We start from the raw sequence: 22578 nt of genomic DNA on the forward strand, positions 1-22578 counted from the left end.
ACGCTCATTCAATAATCACTTGCAGTCGTAAATGTAAATGCGACTTTTTCGGACAGTTCTGGAATAGTTTCGAAATGGGCGTTACACCGTTTTCTGCCACTGATTGTCTTATTAATTTTAATGATCAGCATTAAACAGAAAAATACAGTGCAACTTTTTGTCGATATTTATGCTTACCAAACTTTTCTCAACAACAGCAGTTGGCCATGTTTTTGTTTGTCTATATTTTTTTAAGCTTAGCAACTTCCTTGATTACAGCAGTTTTGAGTCGTTTTGCCCCCTTAAACCGGATCCGTCTATTTCCATAGCTCAGTTCAATTCGGTTCAATCAACGTACTACATATATTTAATGTGTAGTAGTTTAGCTGAAGCTATCATTAAGTCTAATTGACTTTTTATCGTTACGTTTTTTGTTCTTGTTTCATCCGTCTGCTGCGGTGGACGTGACAAAAACTACACTACGAGAAATGACAAAAATTATGAGAATAGTGTAGAAGGTAAGAAAGCTACAGTAGAGTGTGCTCGACTGTGAGATACTTGCTATTTGTTTTGAATAAAACAAAACAGTGCGTATTCAATTCAAAATATACCAAATTATCATATTAAAATATACCACATCAATAAACCAAACGGTATATTTGGTACCAAACCAAATATAAATATACCAAACGGTATATTTGGTATATTGATGTACTACATTCAAAAATGTACCATAGAGTCAAAATATACCAGATTATCAAAATGTATCACATTGTGAATAAAATCAAAACAGTGCGGTATACATTTTAAAATATACCGAACTAGTATAAAATATACTAAAAATATATTTGTTATATTTACTATATCAATTCAACACACAGTACGGAATATACCAGATTGTTAGCCAAAGCAACTAAGTCTCGTAGTGAAATTTCCATCTGATCGCAACTTATTTTTCAGGAATTATAAAGAATACAGATATTATTGTATATACAAAAATCTAGCTTGTTATTTTTACCTACATTTCCTGGAGGCACACAGTTACCCTTCTACCCTTAGGGAAGCGGGTATAAAAAGTTGCATATTTATGAAGCGTTGATTTCTCGCAGTGTGTCTTGGCAGGTGTTTGCAATATCTTATAATGAGCAAGTCGATCGACCATTAAACAATACACCAAGTTCAGGGTGAGTAATCCCGCAACCAAATCATGGGTATTCGATCTAGCACACACATTGAGCGATATTCACACAAATTCAATCGCAATTAGAACATAACTTCGAACAACAACAAAAAGTGAAAGTCGCCTGCATTTGATGGATTAGAATGAGCAAAGTGCGGAGTGCGGAGTGGGAGGCAATTGCTTGTAGTCAATTAAAAGGCAATAATCGTCAAACTAAAAACTAAAGCAGCAGCGAATCAACAACTCAGCTCAGTTAAGCTCAGGACGTGTGGGACTCGATAGAGCAAATAAATCACATGACGCTGGTGTGTGCATAAAAAATGCGTTCGAACAATTTGCATACAATTTGGTGACAGACAACTACGAAATTAGACAGACAAAAAAATACGTTTAAATTTTATGGAGCGAATGATTAGATACACTTTATTCGGGAATTTAAGTTAGATGAAAGTTGTTTAATTTGATAAATGTCACAGTAGATACAATAAACAATTGATTTAAGTATAAGTACCTATCTTAATAATATTTCGCAATTTAAATTCTTGCTTTCTTTGATAATTATCTTGAATAGTGAATGTGTTCAACAATGAATAATAAGTAACATAGCTTCATTAAATAAATTGTCTCTTATGTAACATTCACCTAATACATTTTTATAACTTTACCTTGATTATAATTCTTAATTTAAATATTTATTAAACATCAATTTAAAATAGTAATAGTATTTAGCAATAAATAGTAAGCCTCATTAATGCTTAAGTGAAAAAAGTGTAGCTAATTTAACATGTTAATATATGAACACACTTTTCTTAATAACAATTCGAAATTACAATTTCTTACTTCCTTCGATGTTAATCTAAAAAGTTAATATTTTTAGCAATAACTTTAAGCTTAATTGAATGAATTGTCTATAATTTAAAATATGGTCAATTTATTTCTTATCTTTATATTATATTAATTCGGAATTTAAGTTTCATTCTTTCTCTGTCTCATCTTAATCTAAAAAGTGAATTCATTTTATTTTTTAGCAGTCTAGCCATAAAAAGCAACATTATTTCATTTTAAGTAGTTAGTAATAAATAATCAGTCTAAGCTTAATTTAATAAATTGTCTCTAACTTAAAGTTTGTTTAATAATAATTTAAAAATGTAGTTTTCTTCATTGCCATTAATCTCAAGTGTTGCTTTAAAAAGCAGCAAAAGTTTAATTAAATGTTGTAAGATCTCTAGCAAGGCAATAAATACAATATTGAATCAATTTTGAATTTAGATTAGTATTAGTTTTTTGCCTTAAAATCAATTAGAAATTTTAGTTTCTTTCTTTGTTTAATCTGAAATAGTGAATGCATTTATTTGTTTTTTATTCGTATTTCTTAAACTACAAAAACAGGTTGCTTTCAATTAAAGATTCCTAGCTCTCTTAAGTACTTCACAGCCATAAATACAACAATTTTGAACGTTGTATAAAATTAGAGGCCATTTGCTCAACGCTAAAAATTATTGTATTTAATTCCTTGGAGTACTTATTACCTTATCTATTTTTACTTCAATATTTATTCGAAATTTAATTTTCTTATTTCTCTAACATAAATCTTGAATAATATATATATTTATTTCTTTTTTTTATAAGTATAAGCCATAAAAGGCAACCTGACTTCAATTATAGTTTGGTAGCTCACTTAAGTATTTCACACCATTAAACACAACAATGTTGAACATAAAGATCTTAGACTCCACTTCACTATAAAGAGTATGTGAATAAACTACAATCTGCCGTTGGGGTGTTTGCCATTTTTAATTTACGAGCTTAAGTTAGGGGCGTTGTTATGCTTGTTGCTGCCGTTAGGTGTTGTTGTTTAAGTTGTTGTTGTTATTGTTGTTGCCGGTACACAAATTGGTCTGCGGTGCGTGTGTACAGATTTTAGTGGCAGGCGTCTGTTAAACTACTTAATTATGAAGCGAATTCTGCAATTTGCATTGGCAAACGGCAAACTTCGCTCATTGAATCTGTCAAATAATCTCAGCTTCAAAAGTTAACATGCATGGCCAAACAACAACAATTAGAGAGTATACCAAAATTCGGAACAACAACAATCAGAACAACTATTTATGCTACGTGCTTTTGTTGTCAGCTGGCAAAAGCGTAATTGCGCAATGTCCTCAACGGTCTGATCAAACACAGAAATAAGAATATAAATGGCAAACAGGCGTTGGCCCAGGCAGATTGACTAAAAAATAAAAACAGCTTGGGATAAACCTCAAAGACAAATTGCGAACTCGCGGCCAAGTCGAAGGTGAGACTTGCTTGCTCGCTACCTAATTGTCGCTGACAGCTGCAGAGCGCCAGCAGGAGGTCGTTTTAATTTCATTAATGGAACGACAGCTACTCCATAGCTATGCCCTTTTTATATTGGAGTATTTTAGTTTTCGTGACAGATATGAAACTTGAATGTAGATTATTACTTTTGTACACTTAACAGAGTTTATAATTAAAGCCTTTTGTTGTGACGAAGACTTCTGTAAAGTGTTCTTAAGTGAGTAAGCTGAATATAAGTAACTTACGCTAGAAATGCATAAGTCTCTCAGTTGAAGCAAGAAAAAGGGGATTCAAATTAAGCTTACTGAAAACTTATTAAGAAGTCTCTTATACTACTACTATACTACAAGTATATACGCTTATTTTATTCTACACTATATCACGTCTAACATTTTAAGCTACATATAACAGATATATTAAAGATGAATCATAAAATGATAGAAGCAACCGAGCAGCAGAAGGAAAATTAAGTACAAGTAAAAATCCAGAATCAAATTAGAATATAATACTATAGATTACTTATATGTTTAGCTAGACATATCATTCTTTCACTCAGATATATCCTACAAGTTTAGGACGAAACACAAAATCTCACTACCATCCGCTTTAAGTTAACAACGAATATCAGCTTAAAGTAAAAACCGATTTGTTAAGTTGAAAGCAATTTCCTGACAAGCTAAGTACAAGCAAGGAAAATAAGTTAAAATGGCAGAATAAATCTAGAAGTCTTTACTATCTACTGATATACATACATTTTACTATCTACTACTTAAGCTAGACATCTTACACTTTCAGTCCTTAAGATATATTTAGATGAATGTCATTTGATGAATCATAGCAGCGTATGCATGTTTTTATGTTGATATGTAGTAAGATGTGTAAATCATTTGCGACTTTAGCAATATTTTATAGAGTAGAATATTACAAAAGATTAAGTGATTGACTAATTTATGCCATTTACAACTCCGATGATATAGCAATCTAATTCTAAATTATCAATTAAATGAAACTGAGCTGAAAATGAAAGCAAACTAAGACTTTCTAAGACAACGTTGGACTTTAGCATACAAATGCTTTATACATATTTGTAAGTGCCAAAGCAAAGGGTATTTCGACGTCATTAATTATAAGCCAAGTCCATTTATTTCTTACTCTTTGCCATATTACGAGTAAACTCGTGTGTGCTCGTCGCAGTTGCTTGCTTTATTTTGCACTGAATTGAAGGTATTCTAGTAATTTTTTTCAATTGTCTTGCCATTGTTACAGTTTTCAGTTGCTATTGCTGTTGCTGTTGGTATTATTATTATTAGTTGTTGTCATCGCTCTTGTTGTTGTTGTTGTTGTTGTTGTTTACGTTGCCGTTGTCGCTGTAATGTGCACGACATTAAGCGACCTTGACCGCGTCCAACATGTGGTATACTTAATTGGCGCACTCGTTGGCCGCGTCACTGTTGCGCACCATATAATTATGGTATGCAAAGCAACACACACAAATTAAATCTTAATTTAATAACTTGCACACTTTACGCTAATTAGACAAGCGCATTCCCCCACACATTTCTCATTTCATTTCGCCACAAAGGAGTTGTGAAATTTTCTGCAAATATCAAAATCAAATTTTCGCCAAAAATGTATAAATCATACGCCCGAAAATAAATCATACAAAAACAAAACTTAGCTATTAATTTGAAGTTTGAATGATTTGTGTTGCATTTGTGGCCAATTTCCAATTGTGCGGTGCATGCAGCATGCGGCATGCAGCAATGTGGCAAGCTCTGGCTCGCATTGCCCAATTGCACCAGCCACGAAACCATTAAAATGCAATTACAGCCACAATGACTGGCCACAAGAGGTGGAAGTGGTCTTTTTATACCCGCTACCCATAGGGTAGAAGGGTATTATAATATTGTGTCGGAAGGAAATGTATGTAACAAGCAGAAGAAGGCATCTCCGACCTCATAAAGAATATGTATTATTGATCAGCGCAACAATCGAGACGATATAGATATATCCGTCTGTCTGTCTGTCGGTCTGCATGAACGCCTAGATCTCAGAGACTATATAGATATAATGTTTTTTACGATAGCACTATATTTGGCTAACAATCTGGTATATTTTGCACTCTATGGCATATTTTGCCATCTATGGTATAGTTTGCACTCTATGGTATATTTTGAATGTACTTTATTAATATACTAAATATTACATTTGATATATTATTAGTATATTTTGTTAAAGTTTTTTTGCGATATTTAAAAAAAATACAGCAATGTTTTGCTTTTATTTACAATCTGGTATAATTTGCACGCTGCAGTATATTTTGAATTTGGTATCAATATTTTGAATCAATATACCGTAGGTATATTTTATTATTTTTGCGGTATATGAATTCGGTATATTTATACCGCACTCTTTTGCTTTTATTAGCAATGTGGTATATTTTGCTTTTGAATCAATATACCATAGGTATATTTTAGTATTTTTGCGGTATATGAATTCGGTATTTTTATACCGCACTCTTTTGCTTTTATTAGCAATTTGTTTTAGTGTTATATTTATTTGGTATATTTTAAAATGAATACTGCTTGCTTTTATTCACAATGTGTATTGTGGTATTTCACAGTCGAGCACACTCTACTCTAGCTTTCTTACTTGTTGTGTCTGTGGAAGTGGTAACTGCTGTGGCGACTGCTGTGGCGATTGCTGTGGTGGGTGGGTCACGCAATTCGGATCCTGTTTTGTGTCAATCAAAATCGCTTGATTTCGATGCTATTTTGCATATCGATAAAGCCGCAACACATGCAAATTGCTGTCACACAGAATCGACTCGAATCGAGGTGTCCGGTGAAGGGTTTGACGCTGTTTACTGACGTTGTTAATATGTAGATTTCCGTTGCCGCCAAAAAAAAAAAAAAGAATTGTCCACCAACTGAATAGTAGTAGCAAACTTTTTGTTTCTTTTCTCGATTGATTTATGCGCCATAAAGTTTAAGCGCGCTTTGTGTGTGCAGAATCAAAAAAGAAAAAAACTAAAACTAAAACTCTCAAGAGCTCTCCAGCAGCTGCCGTCAGTCAAGGTTTCATGTCAGCATCAGGCCTACGCCCGACCGATTGTATAATCGCCTTTTATCACAACACACAACACAACACACAACAAACAACACAACAAGCAAGCTTAACAGCAACAGCAATAACAAAATACGCGTATTTGTTGCTACGATTGTTGCATTGATTATGCTACCAGCGAACAGCTTTTGCCGCTGTTTTCCCAGCTGCTTAAGCAGATTGCCAGTCGATAGTGATAAGGCGTGGTCAGCCCAAAAGATGGAAGGGAGGGGAGAGCAAGGAGAGCGGCAAACGGGCAAAAAAATTAAGAATGGCTATTAAGAAATCTGGCAGGCCATTAAAACGAGTGCTCAAATATGAATGCGATACTCAGTAAACATAAATTGCATAAATAGAGCTTGCTAAAAATAAGTCATTATTTAGATAGATAATTATACTCTTAACTCTTCATTTGTAAAATAAATCAAAGCACAATAAAGTCATTCGTATGAAATGTTGTTGCTGTACTGCTCAAAGAATCTCAACTTTTGGATGGAATTATTTAAGTAATAACGCTTTGAATTTAATCATTAATCATTATCATTTAAGTCCTGAATTAAATACTTAATATTATTTAAAATGGTATCCCTTAACTATTCTAAGAAGTATGGAAACAAACCTTCACACACTTAGAAAGAAATCTTTTAACCTTAAATTGATTTGATAAACATATGTATACTAAATTCATCATAATATGTTGAATTATCAACAGATTAAAAATTATATAAGCTCATTAATTTTTCAAATACTACAACACTATTCATTTAGCCACTAAAATAAGAAATCTTAATTCAAATATTGTCGTTTATAATATTTTATCTTATGCTTATTCATCTTATTCAAAGTATATATAATTAACACAGCACAACTAAAATAATATGTGTTCAACATTTAATTAGTTTATCACTTCAATTTAAATAGGTGAATTTGGAATAAACTTTGACATAAACTCGACTTTTCATCAAATTTAATAAATCTTCTGATCCAATTCGTATTCATTGTGCACCATAAATCACTCAAACTAAGTTTCAATAGTGTATAGTGTATAGTATAAATAGTACTGCAATATTATGCTAACTACACAATGCTCCCACAATTCATAACAAACAAATTGCAATCATAATATTATAAGTAATACTATTCTAGAATATATCACAGATAATAACACTCCAAAAAAGTACAGGGTATCAACCCGGCTGCAATGCAGCATCCCTCACAATCGTAGTTGTTTATTTTTGTAATTTATTTGCATTTGCGATGCGAATTGATTTTCCAATGAATTGCAAGTTACGCATACGCCGCGTACGCCGTGCCAACCGATAAGAAATCAGTTAAAGCAAAAATTAATGTGAAAACGTCGAGCAAAGCAGCAACAAAGTGGCAAGCAAATGCTAACTACTACCAGTGACCACTCCGAACAGCGCCAGCTGGACACTAAACTGGACTCCACACTCTCAATTTGTTGTCAGTTATTAAGCAGCTCGATTTTTCATGTGCGTCGCGATTTGAATGGGATTTGGACTTGGGATTTGCATTTGCTGGCGAAGTGTTGTGCATTTTCTACACCTACAGAGAGATCGTCGAGTGCGCTGTCAATCAGTTCAAATGCTGATTGATAATCACGTGCGTGTATGTTTTTTTTGTTTTTTTCTTTTTTTTTTAGAAAGGAATCTGTAAATGTGGGAGCTAGAAACTAAACATATTTTGTGCTGCTGTTGCCCAATGATATTTAGTCTAATGTGTGTGGCAGGTTGACGCCCCAAGAGCTCAGCAAGTTAATTGCGCTTTAAGTAAACCACACGAATTACGCTAAGAAACCAACTACGAATAGAACAGCAAAGTGTAATATGTTGGCTGCATGCAACAATGGAAAAGTCATGCAACGGCTTTAGCCTTTGATTTCCGGCACAGTAACTCGATTTGGCTCCCAGTGGAAGTCGAAGTCTGCTGACAACTCACTTGGGTGCGAACAAGCCAACTAATTGAATTGATCATTGCCAGCGATCGAAGAGTTTTCTCGATTTTCTCGTTTTCTGGGAAAAACTGCAACAACAACCACAACAACAACAACAAGAAGGCGCGTGACTGATTTCTGTGGCACTGCATCAAGATCGATCGCGATTGCGATCTCCAAAGCTCTGCATGTTCATTCTCACAACTAGCGAAGTCGGCTTCGACTTTTTTGCCGAAGTTTGAGACTGAAGTCGGCCGACGAAGTCGTGGACAGGGCAGGGCGTTCACGCTTTTGATTCGCAGTTCGCTAAGCCGCTCGCACTCGCTGCTCTTGTTGTTGGTGTTGTTGTTGTTGCTCTTGTTCGTTTCGCTTGGCGCATTGTCTGTCAGAATATTTCTCAGCGCTTTTGAGTTTTTGGTATAAATATGCCACGCGCTGCGCTTGTTAAAACATAACACACTCAACTCTTCAAGCAAGAAGTAGTCAAGCAAACCCAAAAAAAAACACCAAAATGTTCAAGCTGGTAAGGATACAAAAGACTTAGGCGACAAACTTGACACCACACTAATCGATTGCTATTCTATCATCCACTTAGATCGCTGTCCTGTCCGCTCTCTGCGCCGTTGCCAATGCTGGCGTCATCGCTCCCTACAGCCATGGCTATGGCCTGGGCTATGGTGCCGCTCTGGCTCCCGCCTATGCTGCTCCAGCTGTGATCTCGCATGCTCCCATCATCAAGAGCTACGCTGCTCCTATTGTGCACGCTCCCATTGTGAAGACCATTGCTCCATTGGCCACCTCTTATGCCAACACCTACAAGGTTGCCACCAAGGCCTACCCTGTGGTCCATGCTGCTCCCGCTGTCTACCACGCCCCCGCTGTGGTTGCCGCCCCCGCTCTGCACACCACCTCCACCTACCACGGACATGGTGCCTATGGCGGCTATGGCAGCTACGGCAGCTACGGTCTGGGATACGCCGGCTATGGCCATGGTTATCTGCACTAAGCGGAGTATTAACTCTAACGATCAGTTGACGACCATCCAGCAACATCCTTGACACGAACAACACAACAACATCAACAACAACATCTACATTTTCCCATCGCGGATAGTGTGAGATTTAAAACTCAGTACAACATGTTCGACATTTTGCCGCTGTCAAAGTGCAGAACTCGCAGTCGTGTTCAAAATTACAACAGAGACAGAGACACTGGCTGAGAGCGTGAGCGAGAGCGAGAGAGAGATAGAGATAGTGTGAGAGCTATGAACGAATGAGCAAGAGATCAAGTCAATGCTGTTAATTATTACTTTTTGTTATTGTGCAATGCTCGTGGTTTCCACTTAAGTAAATAAACGATTTGAAAAAAAATATACAACTCAAAAAACTAAAACAATGCAACATTCTTTTCATTTTGTACACTGGGAGATAAGAATTTAAAATATTCAAGCATCAAGGTGCAAGAACAATGTGCTTTGATGAATTTAAAGATAAATTAACTAAATTCAAATAATAAAAAAAATAAATAGTAACGACCTAAAAATATAATCAAGTAGAAATCTAATCTAGAAATGAATTCAAATATTGAATAATTAAAAATATAAATCAATGCAAAATTCTTTTCAACATTACTTAAATATGTAATCAACAAGGTGTAAGTAAAATGTGCTTTGATGCATTTACAGATAAGCAAACTAAATTCAAATAAAAATAAAACAAATATTAAGAAACTTAACTAAGAAATAAATCCATTCAAATTATACAAATTATTAAGAAACTAAATTCAAAATAAAATATATCTACAACATATGATAATCTATTAGATATCTAATCAAAAAACTGAATGAAATATTTAGTAATGATATGGTCTTATTATAAAATGCTATTCATAATAATATAGTAAAGAACGAACATTAAAGATCTTAAAATACTGGGTAACATATTCAACATTTTGATTATTATAACTATCGAGTAAAAAACGTAAATGAAATATCTTAGAATTCTATTCTATTTTAATAAAACTAAAATACCTAAAAGTTAATTTTATGATTATAAGAGTAAATATCTTAGAATAAGATTTTATTATTATAATATTTTTTTTTTAATTATTTTCATTATATTATTATTTCGTTTTTACTAAGTCACTTTTTGTTTCCTTTTGCAGTTTATAAATAGGACCATGAAAAGTCGTATTTTTTATTTTACCTACCTCTTAACTAGTGCACAATTTAAATTTATTTCATATTTTTTTTGCTTTTATTGCTTTAGTGAATGTTGCATACTAGATTTGTATAATCTTGACCATAATAATGCCACACACTTCCTAAGTCACTTTTGGTCTTTTTTTACAGCTTATGAAGATGACCAAAAGACCTTTTATTAATTCACTTATATTTTAACTCTTTTGGTCAATTTCCAACAGTGTAAAATACATATATTTGTATAGTCTTGAACATAATTATGTCATAAATTTGCTAAGTCAATTTTTGGTTTCTCTTACAGTTTATAAATATGTCTAAGTCTAATCGTTTTTTTTCCTATTTTTCATATTACAACCTTATGTCGATTATTGTGGCCATCAATTTTGCACAGTGTAAAATATATTTGTATAATCTTGAAAATAATTATGTCATAAATTTGCTAAGTCAACTTTTTGTTTCGGTTACCATTACTTAATCCTTCCTTTTCTTCTATTTTGCCTATTTCAAGATTTATAGATAATAGATTATAAATAATAGATTTGTATAATGTGAGCCATAATTATGCCATAAATATGCTAAGTTTCTTTTTGTTTTCTTCTACAGTTTATAAATATGTCTAAGCTTAATCCTTTTTTCCCTATCGCTTACCTATTTCAAGTTTTACATTTTTATCATATTACTATCATATTTTGTTTATTGTGGCTATCAATTTTGCACAGTGTAAAATAGATTTGTATAATCTCGACCATAATTATGCCATAAATTTGCGCTGCCCGAATCGCCTGTCATATTTTTGTTTTTGTGCTCAGCTCAGTTCTGTCGAATCGCTAATTCAGTTATGAAATGTTTTTATTATCAGTGCAACATGTAAAAGTGTTGAAATTTTCCTTGAACAAATTCAATTCAAATGCCAACGCCTGGCAATTATGCCCGTTGACAAATGTTGTCGAAGGGGAAACTTGTCGAGGAGCTGAAGTGAGGTGCGCTGAGATGTTGTGAGTGGCTGACAGGTGGCTGCAGACGAAAGTGCGTCGAGTGGTGCAATTTGAAAATAATTATTTATTAAGCCAAGTCCAGGTCTGAGCGACTGAATGTTTTCTTGATTGAGAAATTGGAGCAGATTGCTGAAAAAAAAATGTGTCACTTAATTTGTTTTGCTTTTTTGTGGCTTTGCAAGTTTTGGGTTATTAAAATTTTGATGTTGGCAAACTGAATGCGATTCACTTGAGGATTTTTGTCTATGGCATAGAATTGGGCATTGTGGTATAAGCATGAGCACGAACGAACAAATGAACGACGACCTTAGTCAATGCGAACAAATGTACAACAATAATGGCCAAGAAACCAAATACAAGATACATTATTGGCATAAATTATGCCCCGTCCATCAACGATCATAAAGTCTATTATTATGATTAGTTGAAGTCGCTTTTTAGGGGGTTATTAACAACAACGTTGACACCCGTCGATTGTCCATCCAAACTGTGTATGGATTAGTTACACACTGATGCGTTTAACAAAAGGCCGCCGAACCACAATTTGGCAACGACCTTGCAGACGGAATAGGCAAATTATGTGAGTGAGAGAGAGAGATGGAGAGTATAGACAAAATGTGGGTTGCTTCCTACTTGCTTGCAATTTATGTTTTGCGCTTGCATTGAATATTCATTCAAGCAAATCATTGTCTCTGCCACAATGCACTTAGTACATTACTCCGAAGGGGGGAGAGGAAGGGGAGATGGTTGTGCTCTCATGGCACAGTTACCTCCCGTCGGTTGGCAGCTTGGTTTCCCACACCGTGAGGCCACGAGCTGCAATTGAAACACCTGCTGCCAGTTGCTTGAGACTCAGCTGGCTGCTGAGTACTTGAGTTTTGAGTGCTTTTTGCTGCAGTTTTGAGTTAAATTCGCATCTTAAAAGTATGCAATAGTATTTGCATTTAATTATTTATGTTAAGTTTGCTACACATTTGCATTTAGCAGCTGGGACGTGCCCAAGCATTATTAACAAGCCATTGGTCACACAGGGCAAGGACCTCAACGTTGTCCAGGACACATTTCAACAACAAACATCACACACACACACACACACCCACACAAGGGCTTTTTGCTCTGTTGATTGCACTTTGCAATTAAAAGGGCATTGAATTGATTTCGCCAGGCCAACATCACGTTGTCATCGCATGGCATAACAAGTGTGCAGCTTAATTAAAGTTCCCTTTCGGTTAACGAACTCAACTCGGATGCAAGCTGATCCTGGCCGCAGGAAATGCACGTTGCACGTTGCACATTGCACGTAGTTGGGAGTTAGCTTTGACCTTGTGGAGAGCATTGACTTTAGCTGAATATATATCCTGGAAAGACAGCTCAAATGGGGTAGCTGTATTGTAAGCCATTTATTTATAGATGCTTTGTACATATTCTAACAATTTTTCAAAACGAAAAGTATAATGAAAATAGCTGAACTCGCTTTGAAAAGATACAACCGTTGGCTATACAATACATGTTATGTTTTGAATATTGTTATTATCATTGTTAGCAGCTTTTTGTCGACTTTAAGCCGGGAAAGAAAAGCGCACATGTTTTAATACCCGCAATCAACAGAATAGAAGGGTATTATAATTTTGTGGTGACAGAATACATGACATGATATAAATTTGTCCATATGAACACCCCGATCTTCAAGAAAAAGAAATACAATTAATAAAAAATTGTTTTGTTGATTAATGTAGATCAAGTTTATTTACTTCCGCTTCTGAAAATGTTTTGATAAAAATTGGCTGCGATCAAATACAAATTTTGGAAGCTATTCAAGAAATAAGAATCGGAGAATATTGTGTACTTGATGGTATAATTTTAATATAATTGTAGTATATAGATATACACATATCTATATATGTAGTATATATAGATATATAATAAAAATTTCGGTATATTTCAATAATAGTATATCGATATACCAAATAAACAATTTAGTATATTTCAGTATTTTAATAATAGTGTATCGATATACTAAATATACATTTCAGTATATTTTTTTGGTATATTAGATTAGTAAGTTTACAGTATAATAATAAAACTATATGCCATATATACTTTTCGGTATATTTCAGTATTTTTGGTATTTTAATTCAGTATATTTCACTGAAAATACCTGACTGTTTTGTTTTTATAGAAAATGGGCATCGGGTATCTTACTGTCGAGCCCACTCGTCTGTAACTTTTTCACTTGTTTTATTTTTGTTGATGTTGAGCTGCAAAATGCGGGTTCAATGACAGGCAACATTGCGTATGAGCAACATTTGCCCTGCAGCATAATAAACTGTCACTGCCACACGCAGCAATGTGAATGTGAATGTGAACGGGGGCAGCAACATCAAACGGCAACAATGCGTGACAGATTTTTCAGCAGCAGTAGAAGCAACAGCAGCGTGTGCGTTGCGCGTGCCTCAAGTGTGTGGGGCATGTGTATGCTCGCATTGTACTCGAAGCCGAAGCAAAAGGTAAGTCACATGAGCAGCAGTAGCAGCAACAGGCGAAACTTGGAGTAGGAGGTAAGGAGGCAAGCAGGCTGAACTTGCGACGACTTGCGAAACACGTGCGCCAATTTAGAGCGCATTACGCGATGGTAGCATCTTCTGTTGCCAGTGGCACTTCACTTGCTTACAACTTCAAGTGCCGTGGCATGTGCCATACTCAAGCATTCGAACAATACAAATGCCATACATCATATATGAGGTACATTAATATTGATTTCTGATTTTTTTGGGGACCACTTCGTTATGCTAATTTCCCAGCAAACATCAACTTATCCGTGTTTTTGTTGACATTTTGTGGCACGTGGTGGGTTTTTGTGGCACAATTTAATTGGCTGTATGCTGCGTATGTAAATCAACTAATAACGAATATTTCGTTTTTTCATTGCATACTTTTGTATGCTACGTTTTATTACAAAAAATTAAAGCATACTTTGCGGCGTTCGCTTGTAAATGTTTTACGAGTATGTTATGATATTTTGACATTTATTTCGAGTATGGTTCAAAGCGCCTTTAGACATAAGGCGTGGAACGTGTTACGTGTTCGCAATGCAATTGCATGTGAGGCAAGTCGAAGTCATGCCGCATATTCTAACCCAATTTCCCAAGACAGTCTTCAGGGACTGCGACTGACTTTGACTGCGATTGCGATTGTGGTGGTGTTGGTATTATATGATATCGGAGTAGTCGAATAGTAGTGTGTGTTTATTTGCGTCTCTGCAATGAATTGCGAAACGTGTCGCGTGCATTTGCCTCACGATTCGCTTGTAGATTGAACGTGGCTGCGGTGGCCTTAAGCTGCGTGAAATGCTCCCGTAATGGAGTTTGACTTTTTTTTCGGCAATACGCTATAAATACGGGCATTACTTAACCAAATCAATTCATTCCGCGAGAAAGTCTGAAATCATAAATACCTATCACCACAAATCCAACACAAAATGTTTAGAGTTGTAAGTAAAAAGTGAAGAGGTGCTGAATTTTTCTGACTGATTTCATTGATGTTTTCCGCATGACTTTTCAGTTACTTTCGCTGCTGCTGCTGGGCTTCTGTTCCTGCACTTTTGCTGGGTTCCTGCATGCTCCCCCACCAGCTCCTGTTGCTGTACAGGCTGTTTACAGTGCGCCACCTGCTGTGGCGTATGCTGCACCACCGCCTGCACCACATGCGTATGTGAAGTACGCTGCGCCCGCTCATCATGTCAGCACTTATGCAGCGCCTTCTCCCGTTATCAAGTATACGCTGGGTGCGCCAGTCACCACCACAACTACAACTTATACTGGTTTTGCTGCACCACCACCACCAGCAGCTGCTGTCAGCTATGCTGCACCACCTCCACCCGCTGTTCACTACGCTGCACCACCACCAGCTGTTCATTATGCTGCACCACCTCCAGTTGTTCACTACTCAGCTGCCCCGCCAGCTGTTCACTATGCAGCACCCCCACCTCCAGCTGTTCACTATTCAGCTGCACCACAGCCAGCCACATTTGTCACCAGATTAGCTGCACCACCACCAGCACCTTACCCGTATCACACCAAATTCGCAGTGCATGCCGCACCTCCAACTGCGATTGCAACTTATGCAGCACCAGTCGCTGCTGTGGAAGCTGAAGTTCCACTGCCATGCGACACCACCTGGTAATCAGCTAGCACCATCAACTTCGTCTTCATCTTCTTCATCAGCATAATCAGTATTGTGTTAATTTTCAATGTTAATCACCGTAGCGTAGCATGGCGCAAATTAGCAATTAATTAAGAATGAATGATAAGTGCGTGCTTAAAACATTTTCTGATACAATCATCTTCCGCGGCATAATTTATGTTAAAGAATCGACAACGATTTAAATTATGCAACACAAAGATAGTCGCCAAGTGTGGGCAACCAAATAACCAAATACAATAAATATTAATCATACGACAGACGCAATACAAAAATGATGATAAATAATCGAAAAGCTATAGCCAAATGGCAGATCAATCGATCCGATGCGATCCAAAAGCAATCTAATACAAGCCACAAACAAATGACCAACCTCAATGCGAAATCTATTGAAGCTGTCAGTGGTGTGTTAAGCAAATCCATCAAATGGGTCAGCAGTTTCAGCAGTCGGTTTCTGCATTAAGTCGGAGCGCCAAACGACGACTCAATTACCACAAATTATAACTGAATATATACATATTTATTATAGTTGTATCGTCGTCGTTAGGAGGTCATCGCATCTCTTTGGGTTTGGTGCTTTCGGGCTACGTTAGCGGCGGCTACGAGCCAGGTAGTCATCTCTATTAAGTTCCTAAACAACATTAATACCCCAACTTATTAGCCAGTCAATGAGCTCTGCTTTCAACTTGCAGTCGCAGTCGCAGTCGTGATCGCTGTTGACGTCGCAGTTGCAGACGCAGTTGACGTCGCTGCCTGCGTCAATTGGTATTCGTTGCTGGTGTCACATGACAGACGATTTTGTGTTTAATAAGCCCAAATACTCAATACTGCTCAACTGCTCAAATGTTTAAATGTTTAAATGCTTGCAAGGTGTCGACATTGTTGTAGTCGTTGCCAGTTTTTTACTTCTCTGTGTTGTTTTTTAACACTGGACAGAAGCGTCCCTTTTTAAAGGGGAATCCAATGAAGCGTTTCAATATTAAGCAAATATTTGCAGTATGTAAACATTTTGCTTATGTTTCAAGTGAATTAATATAGATTAAAAAGGGATTTAGTTGAAAAGTAAGATTTTGAGACACTCTTCTCAAAGTTTTCATATAAATATACTAAATTAATATATCGACATAATACTGACATATACCGATATGTGTTTTCGTTAAAATGTGGTAATTTAATATATCGACAATACACTAAAATATACCGACATATACTTCTGGTAAAACAAGGTAAATTAAAATACCAGAAATACTGAATTATACCGAAATGTTTTTTCGTTAAAATATAGTAAATTAATATACCGACAAAATACTAAATTATACCAAAATGTACCGGAAACATACTGAAACATACCGAATTATTGTCAAAATATATTGAGTTGATATACCAAAATATACTTAAATCTGTCAAAATGCATTTTTGGTATTTTGGTATACTACTGCATTCAAAATATACCATATATTGCTTCTATTGAAACAAAAATCTAACCAATATAATATAAAAGATTACAAAAAAATTGTAGTTCAAATTAAATTTAGAAATATAAATATTTAATTTTCATATAAAAAAATAAATAAATTTAAATATGCTAAGTTATATACATATATCTTTAGTAAGGAAGTTATTTAGTGTCACTTAAAAAAAGATTAAACCGTTTATAATTATATTTTAAAATTTTCAAAATTAAATACTTAAATATTTAAAAAATACAAATCTGCAACGTACTAAATCCGATTAATATAAATGACAATTAAGTTGACTGTTTATTTATTTAAGTTCTTGAAGTCAAATTTGCTATTTTAGGAATTTAGTTATTTATAGCTTGACAGTTCCATTGGGGCGTATAGGGGCGATCAATCAGCTTTTGAACCCCCTTGGCGGCGACCCTGACAGACTATTTGACCGCCGCGTTGTGCATAGTTTGGATGCCAATCGAAATGACCAACATTGATTTATATGCAAGGCAAACTAAATATGTATTATCAATAGGCGCTGCTCAACAGCTAAAGCAACAGCGTCAACGTCAGCGTCAACGTCAGAGGCAGCAGCAGCAGCAACAACAACAACAACAACAGCAGTTGCAGAAACAACAGCAGTAAATGGCAAAGCAGCTCATGACAACAAAAAAAGGCAACAACTTAGCACAGATAAATAAACAGAGTCACAAGATAACAACAACAACAACAACAGCAACAATAAAAAAAAGCACAGCAATAACAATAACAAATGCCAGAGCTGCAGTCGACGACGGCATCAAATTAAAGCGACATAACAAAACCAAAAGAAATACAAAAAACCCAAGAGAGGCACAACCGCAACAACAACAACATTATACGGTAAAACAGAAGCAGAATGAATAAGTTAACTTAAGGCTTTTGGCCAACAGCCATGTCGTCAGAGAGTCAACAACAAGCTCAGCTCAGCTGAAAGCCAAAAATTGAATGCCGCCAACAGCAGCAGAAGCAGAAGCAACAACGGCAGCTGAGGCCGCAGCAGAAGCAAAGCAAACATCAACGCATATTTGATATTGTTTTTGATACCCTGTAAAACACAGAGAACACGAGCTTAAGCGGGAATTTAAACTTAGCTTGACTTTTATATGATTATTAAGATATTGTTAATAACATGACATATTTCATATCATTAATGAATTCTTTATCTCATTTTGGTTAGCTAATTAACTTAGCAAAATATCATATCTAATTTAAAGTTTCACTTCACAACCATTTCCAGGGTATACACTAGTCGCGTTGCCGTTGCTTCATAAAGCAGGAAGCAGATATTAAAATCTGCTAATCATTTTGGTGTTAATAAGCGCACTTAAAGTCAGGCTTAGCATTGTTGACAGGATAACATTTCGTTGCATTGTTGATATCACAACAAAGAAGCGGAAACAGCTGAAACAGTTGTGTTTCAAAGCAAATTAGTTGTGTATACAAATATATGTATTTGGATTTATTAAGAGATTAAATCAGTGCAAGAAATAAATAGTAAAAACACAACAATACATTCCAGGATATAGCAAACTAATGTCATAACATAGTTAACATAGTTTATAGGGTAACTATCAAGTCAGAATTTAAATAAGTATCACATACAAAGAGGAGGAAATGGAAGCTAGACTTTTCCAATCAAAAAGAAGAAAAGAAAATAAATAGACGATGATAAACAAATCCCAACTTTTAATGCTTTGCTTTTCCTAACTCTTAAATTTTTATCATTCGTTAAAAATATATAATTTGAGTATGGTTCAAAGACTTAGATTTAAAATGTATAAAATAATATTTATTTTTATTATACCCAAAAGGAAAATTTGAAATTGAAAATCTATTTTATTTTTATGATTTTAAGGCTTCCACTTAATATTTACATTTGTTATACACTAAATTTAAATTTTAATTTTAATCATTAATTTACATTTTTCATTTTTTTTATCATTTGAATTCTTTTATTTAATAATTTATAATATAATATTTATAATTATTCTACACAAAATTTTAATTTGAAATTTAAAGTACTATACAGTCAATAATTGGAAATTCTTCATTTTTTTTATGATTTAGATTCTTTTATTCAATTATATTTAATATAATCTTTACATTTGATATTCACTAAATTTAAAATTAATTAGTAATTCAATTTTTTTTTCATTTTTTCATGATTTAATTTAAGAATTTATAATATTTTTAATTTAAATTTTCAATTTAAAATTTAATCAATAATTCAAAATTTTTCATTTTTTTTTTATTTACAGGCTTTCATTCTATAATTTAGAATACAATATTTATATTTGTAATACTCTAGAATTTAATACTTCATTGAAAATTTTTCATTTAATTGAATACCTTATAATAAAATGATTATATTTGTAATACACTTCAAGGTTTAAACTAATTTAAAATAAACAAAAATATTTTTTCTCAATTTTGAAACAATACAGAGCTGATCAAAAGTTGATCATTAAAGTAAAGGATCAATTTATGCTCTCGATAGTTTCAATGCTCTTCACAGGGTATTTACCTCGTCGAGTATCCCCTCCCTAAGCACATTCACTTGTGTAGCTTTTGAGCTTAGCTCTCAACTGGTCGAGCCGTCCACTATTTGACTGGTTGAGTGGTGTCTCACCTGATTGTCTGATTGTCCATCCGTCTCTCGACCGACAGAACCGAACTCTTGCTCAGCTGTGTCGCTGCTGTTGCTGCTGTTGCTTCTTCTTCCTCTACTGTCGTATAAAAAGCATCTTCAGCTGCCGCACAAATTTTAATCAGCTCCAAAAGCTTCGGCCGTCGACAATAAACAACAGCAAACGCAAAACCGAAACGAATCGAATTCAATCGCTGCAAAAAATTATATGCAAAAGACGTCGCGAGTGCAAAAAAAAAAGTGACACAAGAAGAATTTCTAATTAAACTAATTCAAAATGATTTCCATTGTGAGTGCAAATTGTGTGAGAGAGAGAATTGTGAACTACGAACTTTATTTCTAACCGGGTTTCTTTTGCAGAAATCCGAATCTGTGGCTCAACTTTCGTTGCTGCTCCTTGGACTAACATCTTTGGCATTGGGCGATGTTTCGCATCTACCGCCAGCTAATTTGGAATACTCTATAACGCCCAGCTCGCAGGTTGCCTACTATCATTATCCGGTGCCGCGAGGACAACAGCTGCGTCATCAGGTGGCACGTCAATTCGCTGCCCCCGCCCTGGAGCATGCCGCCTTCACCCAGGCGCTGACAAGTCGTGGCTATGTCTTTGGGGCTGGCAACACGGCAGCTGCCTCTGCCCCACTCACTGCGGCTGTGGCACCGAGTGCAACGGGACGCTCGATTGCTGCCCCAGCGTCGCATGCCGATGGCAATTCCTTGAACCTTAAGCTGCCCGTGCCCTTTGGCGTGATGCCACTGAATGTGGCACACTTGCCGCTCCAAGCTGGTGCCCCATATGCCTCGGTGCCACATACCACGGGCTTGACTTCGTATGGCACGGCGCAAGTGCAACGGCGATAGACGAAAGCTTTGCAGCTTGCAAGTCTCTATTTCATAAGCCTGACTGAGAGTGTGTGTGTGTGAGTGTATGTGTATGAGTGTGTGAGTGTGAGACTAGTGAATACTCAAAATATCGATATCTATATGTACGAAATAATACTCGTAAATAAAGTAAAAGCGACGTTGCTATAGAAAAAACAGAGCTTCGATATCTATTTTATGAGCCATCAACAAAGTTGTTGATAATGATCATTATGATGATGATGATGATGATAATCTTTGGTTAGCACTGCAAAACGTTTGTCTCTGGGTTGTCTGATTGCTGCTGCATTTGCATAAAATAAGTCGAAGGTCGAAGGCAGACAGAAGGCAGACAAAAGCAAACTTTGATCGCACCTTTCACCTCAGCGCACTGTTTGTTTATGCGTCAAGGAGACAGTCGATAAAGGGGTCATAAGGGGGAGCGGAGGGGCACCGTTCGGTGGTGGCAATCTTCAAAAATTATGAACATGTATTAATTTGCATATTGTGAAGAGCTCAATTTCGAGCAGTGCTCGAGCAGCTGATCATTTTGGCATGTGATCAATGAATCCAAGACCTTAAACTTGGCATTGATTTAGCTATATAATTTAGTGCCCAACCTATCTCCCACCTCCCCTCTCGATTGATTATCGAAAGCTACTTAAACGGATGTGGATTAATCAGCAAACGGAACACTGCTGATCCAGCTTTAAGTTGCAAACCGCTTTTCAGAACGGGAATAACTGCAATTAAATTTAATCGAAGTATCGAAGCGACAATCAAATTAAATCCAACGGTACCCAGCAAATTAAGGCGCAGTCTGATTTATAATCATGCGTTATAAAGTATATAGAAAAAGTATATAACTTTTATACTTATCGATTGTGCTTATATGTAAATCGAGAGCTTCCAAGAAGGCGTCTAGGAAGTGAGCGGACGGGCAAACATTACAGATTTCCGCATAAAGATCAACCTGCTGGATCAAGCAGATAATGAGATCTTCTTCGGACTTGAGTGAGAGGTCGACCGCCTGTGGTCAACAACATGAACATGAACATGATCATCATCATCGTGGCGTGGAGTGTTTTAAGATGCGGATACAGTTACATGCGTGGGGCAAGACGTTGAGTAGACTCATCGCTTGAGGGAGGCCTTGAGATCAAACTAGAGACAAACTGCGAAAAGAGAGTAAAGCAACGAGAGAGAGAGAGAGGAGGAAGGAGAGCAGCGGCAACGAAGCACATGATGCTGATGACGTTGCCAGCACGTGACCGCAGCCAAGAGCAAAGACGAAGAAGCGAAGTCCAATCATTATTGCTCATTAAATTCCAAGAGCCGGTTTTCGGTTTGCCGTCTTTAAGCGTTCTTCTTAGTCAGAAGCCAAGAGGCAGCATCACTCTCAGAGTGTTCAGGTCAATTAGTGTGCAAAGAAGCCGCAACATAATGACTCAAACAGTTGTTGACTCTTGGCCACATCCTGTTGCCAAGGTCACTCAAGGATCGTGTTCAGCGTCGAGGGAAAGGAGGAAGGACAGTTCGGACTGTTTACGATTGAAATTGAAATGTGTTTTTATGGTCGAGCATTAAAAGCGGCACTAATGCGACATTTGAGCCATGCGACACGCATTTTATAGCCAACTTAGCCCGA

At 35.9% G+C, this 22578-nt stretch overlaps 3 protein-coding genes and 1 long non-coding RNA gene across 4 annotated transcripts; all 4 read left to right on the forward strand.

Moving 5' to 3' along the window:
• Positions 1 to 197: 197 nt before the first annotated feature.
• On the forward strand, positions 198 to 1576 carry LOC117569582 (uncharacterized). The gene is made up of 3 exons (XR_004572268.2): positions 198 to 497; positions 1089 to 1163; positions 1247 to 1576. It is a non-coding gene; the product is annotated as an uncharacterized LOC117569582 (long non-coding RNA).
• Positions 1577 to 8997: 7421 nt separating this feature from the next.
• Positions 8998 to 9899, forward strand: LOC117568972 (cuticle protein 38). The gene is made up of 2 exons (XM_034249929.2): positions 8998 to 9057; positions 9130 to 9899. Exons 1-2 carry the CDS (start codon positions 9046 to 9048, stop codon positions 9538 to 9540), a joined length of 423 nt encoding a protein of 140 aa, XP_034105820.1. The 5' UTR covers positions 8998 to 9045; the 3' UTR covers positions 9541 to 9899.
• A 5308-nt stretch (positions 9900 to 15207) lies between these two features.
• LOC117572030 (uncharacterized) lies at positions 15208 to 15911 on the forward strand. The gene is made up of 2 exons (XM_034254580.1): positions 15208 to 15219; positions 15291 to 15911. Exons 1-2 carry the CDS (start codon positions 15208 to 15210, stop codon positions 15909 to 15911), a joined length of 633 nt encoding a protein of 210 aa, XP_034110471.1.
• A 4267-nt stretch (positions 15912 to 20178) lies between these two features.
• On the forward strand, positions 20179 to 21118 carry LOC117569277 (uncharacterized). The gene is made up of 2 exons (XM_034250383.2): positions 20179 to 20358; positions 20430 to 21118. The coding sequence occupies exons 1-2, from the start codon at positions 20347 to 20349 to the stop codon at positions 20928 to 20930; spliced, it is 513 nt and encodes a 170-aa protein (XP_034106274.1). The 5' UTR covers positions 20179 to 20346; the 3' UTR covers positions 20931 to 21118.
• The last annotated feature ends 1460 nt before the right edge of the window (positions 21119 to 22578 follow it).

This window comes from Drosophila albomicans, chromosome 3 (assembly GCF_009650485.2).
Source record: "Drosophila albomicans strain 15112-1751.03 chromosome 3, ASM965048v2, whole genome shotgun sequence".
NCBI classification, from domain to species: Eukaryota; Metazoa; Arthropoda; class Insecta; order Diptera; family Drosophilidae; genus Drosophila; species Drosophila albomicans.